Source organism: Fulmarus glacialis, unplaced genomic scaffold, assembly GCF_000690835.1.
Source record: "Fulmarus glacialis isolate BGI_N327 unplaced genomic scaffold, ASM69083v1 scaffold15813, whole genome shotgun sequence".
Classification (NCBI taxonomy): Eukaryota; Metazoa; Chordata; class Aves; order Procellariiformes; family Procellariidae; genus Fulmarus; species Fulmarus glacialis.
The window spans coordinates 5424-9558 of NW_009201169.1; the positions used below are offsets into that span (position 1 = coordinate 5424).

The 4135-nt window shown below is 58.0% G+C and overlaps 1 protein-coding gene across 1 annotated transcript in view; it reads left to right on the top strand.

The window, feature by feature from the left end:
* Positions 1–2500: 2500 nt before the first annotated feature.
* Positions 2501–4135, top strand: part of LOC104073914 (regulator of G-protein signaling 3-like) — a gene marked incomplete at its 3' end in the record, with an annotated part of 22218 nt that continues 20583 nt past the window's right edge. The window contains exons 1-2 of the mRNA XM_009573853.1: positions 2501–2546; positions 2858–3007. Coding sequence (XP_009572148.1) covers positions 2501–2546; positions 2858–3007 — 196 coding nt within the window. The remainder of the gene's footprint in view (positions 2547–2857; positions 3008–4135) is intronic.

Consider the following 4135-nt stretch of genomic DNA (forward strand, 5'->3'; position numbering starts at 1 on the left):
CAAAGGACTCGTTTCCTCTCTGGGGCTCCGTGTTCCCCTCCTTGTGTTCTGGGTTTTGTCGACTGCATTGATCCCTACCTCACACAAAGCAGCTGTGCCAGATGCGGGAAGCCAGGTACTTGTTATGGGCAGAGATGCTTTTATCACAGAGTCCCAAGAGCTGGAGCAACCTTTCCCCTCCTGTGTCCACCACGCTCCACCAGACCTTGCCCTGAGTTTGCGGCTTGTTGGAGACTGGCTTCCCCAGCTGCCCGTGGGTTACTGGGTCCTGAAGGATTCAGGAGCTCCGGGGGCTGCAGGGTAGCACTGGGAGCTATGGGGCCACCAGGCAGCCAAAAGAGTTTAGTTGGTGGCCCAGGCTTGCGGGGTCTGGACCAGTGTCACCAAGCTGCAACTTCTGCTTGCCTCCCATGCCTCTGACACCATCAGCCTTGCTGGGAAACGGGGATCCATCTTTCCCCTGTACTCAAATCCAGCAGTATTGTGAGAAAAGACTGTGATGGAGCTGCTGAGAAACCAGAGGTTGTGGGAGCTCCTGGTGCTCTGGCTCTGCCTGTTCCACAGGTATTTCTACTTGTTGAAATGTCCTACATTGCTCGTGCATCCTCTGCATTTTGATTAGGGCAGCGAAGGCCACTACGGTGCTAAACAAACAAGCAGCAATTAAAGAATAAATCATGTCTTTGTTAGGGGCCCCCTCTTTACCCCGCCCTGAACTCTGGATTCCTCTGGCTGGAGACAGTAGGAGGTGATGGGGGGCAGAGCTGGAGCCTGCTGCTCCCAGGCATCGCTGCCGAAAGGCTGAGCAGCAGGAGGGCGGCTCAGCTGTGCCGACAGCTCTCACCCACGGTTTTGCCTGGTGCCTCTTCCCCTGGGCTGTGCAGTCCCCTGGGTGCAGGAGGCTTCAGCAACGCAGTGTCCCTGAGGATGGATCTAGGTGCTTCCCTGAGCAGGAAGGCGACTCTCGCAGCCCGGGTGGACTCAGCTCTGGGCCTTTTTTGCTCCACTGATCGCTGAGCTGCATATCATACAGCTCGCATCCCAGCTCGTGCCTCGCTGCCGCGCTGTGTGAAGAAGAAGGGATAAGGAAGCACCTGGCCCCTTTCCACCATGGGGCAGGAGTCTTGTGTGGGAGCTGCCAGCAGAAAGTCCTGCTAGGCCTTCACAGGCTCTAAATATCTTAGGAGGCAAGTAAAACGAGTGGTGTTAGCTGGCTGCTTGGTTGGGTGCCTTCTCAAGGCCCCTGCGGGTTGCCAAGGTTAGGGCTGAGCACTGCGGGGGGCAGGCAGCCCAAACAGAGCCGCACTCTTTGTCTGGAGGCCTTTGGAGACTGCCGGGTCTTATTTGTCTCTCCCCTGATGCCCAAAGGGGCTGTGATTTATGGCAGCGGTACAATAGGTGTCTGTTGGCAGTGATGGATTGGGCTGTCCGGAGAGCATCCCTCCTTCCTTCCCTCCCTTGCTCGCTCTGTGTCTCTTCTGTTGCTTTTCCTGCAGTTTCAGGCAGTTTTGCTGGTATAAATTCAGCTGAATTAAGCCAGTGCCCCTGCCAGAGAATAAGCCAAACTTTGGGGGAAAAGGCAGCTTTTCTAGTGAGCAAACAGCCTTTCCAAATTGCCTGCTTCTCTGCGCCAGGACCCTTCAGCTAGAGGCTGTGAAGATGGAGCTGGGGGGATGTTTTGGGGTACCCGAAGGCATTGGGCAGTGTGCGCTAGGTGCTGTACGTGCTGGTACACACTGCCACGTCATGGGGCTGAGCGGCATATCCTGGCTCTGGAGGGCTCGATCTTGCATCAAAATCACAGGTCAGGCTCTTTCGCTTTTACGGATTAGGGGTGTGTGTGACATGGCTCCATCATGGGATGAGGGACGCTGCTCTGCCCCACTGCCCTCGCAGGGGAATTAACCTGTGATTCTGCAGCTCGGGCTGTGTTTGCACTGGGTCTGCTTAAGGGCAACATAAGACACTTGTGCTGCACTAATCCTGCACTGCTCATCTCTGTGGAAGAAGCCTGGACAGATGTTTCTGATCCTGAAGAGTTACTGGGCCATGCTGATTCCTCTGCTTTGTGCTGTGGCTGGGAGATCTCTCCATCAAGGCTCCCATTTCTGGGTCTGTGCAATTTTGTCTCTATCAGCATGGGATCCCATGGGAGGTTCCCGGGTGGTGGTACGATGGCTGTGAGCGAGGAGGGGCAGGCTGGGGCTGCTGTGCCATCTGCAGGGTGATTCCTCCGATTCCTCCTTGTGCGGAGCCTCCCTGCTGCTCTGAGCATGAGCACATCAGCAGGTTGTGGGCTGGGAGCTGGATCTGAGCTGGAGCCTTGCAAGACTGTCCTGAACACCCAACAGTGGCAGGGCAGCATCTCTAGTGTGCTGGAGAGCTACTTACGGACTAACGAAGCCCTGATGGGCTTGGTCGTCTGTTTTAAATATAACAAAATATAACAGTACTGAGCAGAGCCTCTGGGATGCACTTGGTGCATGGCATGTAGAGGGCCATGGCCAACGCTGCAGCTGAGACGCGTGCCAGGGGTGACTCTGAACGTGGGTCTGTGTTCTCTGTGACACTGATCTAGTGAATCGCCGTCACTCTCCTTTCTGCACACAGGCAGGGCTGGGCAGCGGGGTGATGGTGTGGGACAGATGTGCCCCCCTGCCACACGTGCCACATTTGTGCAGGGGAAGCTCAGTGCAGGAGACCTGGCAGCGTGGTATTCTGGGGAAGGCTGGGGCAAGGTGGAGACATACCCTTGTGGCAGGGAAAACCAAGGGTACTGCAGAGCCTGTGATGTCCCCTGTGTCCCAGCTCCCTGTCCTGCCCGTGTCCTATTCTCATCTCCTCTTTTCTCTGGCAGGGACAGGGCAGAGTCCCCGGTTGCTGGAGCTGCAGCATCTGCCAGCCCTGACGAAGGGGCGATGCGGGGCTGTACAATCCTCCCTGCGGAAGCAGAGGGGACCGTCGGGGAGCAGGAGGAAGATCAGTCACGCACGAGTGAAGGGGAAAGGTAAGTGATAGGGGTGTGAGAGGGGCTGTGGGCCAGTCGGGGGCTCAGCCCTGGCCAGGAGTGTGTGTGGGGGCGACCATGGGGGTGACCCATGCTGGGCTGCACCCTTGTCTCGCCCGGCCTTCACTTTTCAGGGCTGAGCTCTCCCATTGCCCACCTCTGCCTGGGCCCAGGGCAGCAGGACCTGTGAATTGGCTGCTTTCACCCAAAAGCCCCTACAGGGCTGATCCAGGCTCACCACAGGCCCCCCAGGCTGTTGTGGACACTATAGCCTCACAGCAGTGCCACGAGGAACTGAACTCATTGAGCGTGGCATTTCCTGCAGCGTGGGGTGGTGTGGGAGCAGGTCCACTCTGCTGGGGGCTCTGCCGGAGATCAGTCCCCCATGGGATCCTGCACCATGGGGAGCAGGGCTGCATGGAGCCGTGGGTGGGAAGCAGAGAGATCTGGGACAGCCCAGCCTTTGGGGAGGTTTTTTTTTCAGAGAAACCATCTCCATTATTCCTCCACACTCTCCAGCGCTTGTGCTCAGCTCTGAGTGCCTCCTGGTAAGCTGTGGAGCAGCGTCCAGAGCTGGTGGGTGCATCGCCAGCTCCCGGGTGATGGAAAGGGCTGCTCTGGGGTCTTGCAGAGTGACCCCATGGACCTGGGGGGTTGCGTGCCTCTTTCCTTCTCATATGAGAGCCGGGCAGGTAACCCATGCCCTGCCATCCCTCCCTTTCTTGACTCACCCCCACAGACCAATTCTCCCACACCCTTTCCTCGTCTGCAATAACTTCCCCGAAGTGCTGTGAATGCTGCTGTCCCGTGTTGCTCCAGTGGGATAGTTCCCCGAACAGCTGAGCATGTGCTAGCAAACCCGATGGCACTGACAGTCATGGGGATTACTTACAGCCTGGCACACTGCAGAGGAGAGGAAACGCTGCAAGGTTTTCCCCTTTTCCCAGGAGCTCGTTCCTGGTGCATCAGCAGGGTGGCCGTGGGACGGTGCTGGCGTGGGTCTGGGGTCCGCAGGGGAGGGCAGAGCGCTGCCCGCATCCTTGCACGTGGCTGCGGCGCGGGGCTCGGGCCTGTTTGCTCAGACAGGTGCAGTCCCCGTTCAAATCCGCAGGGCCAATGGGAGCCGCG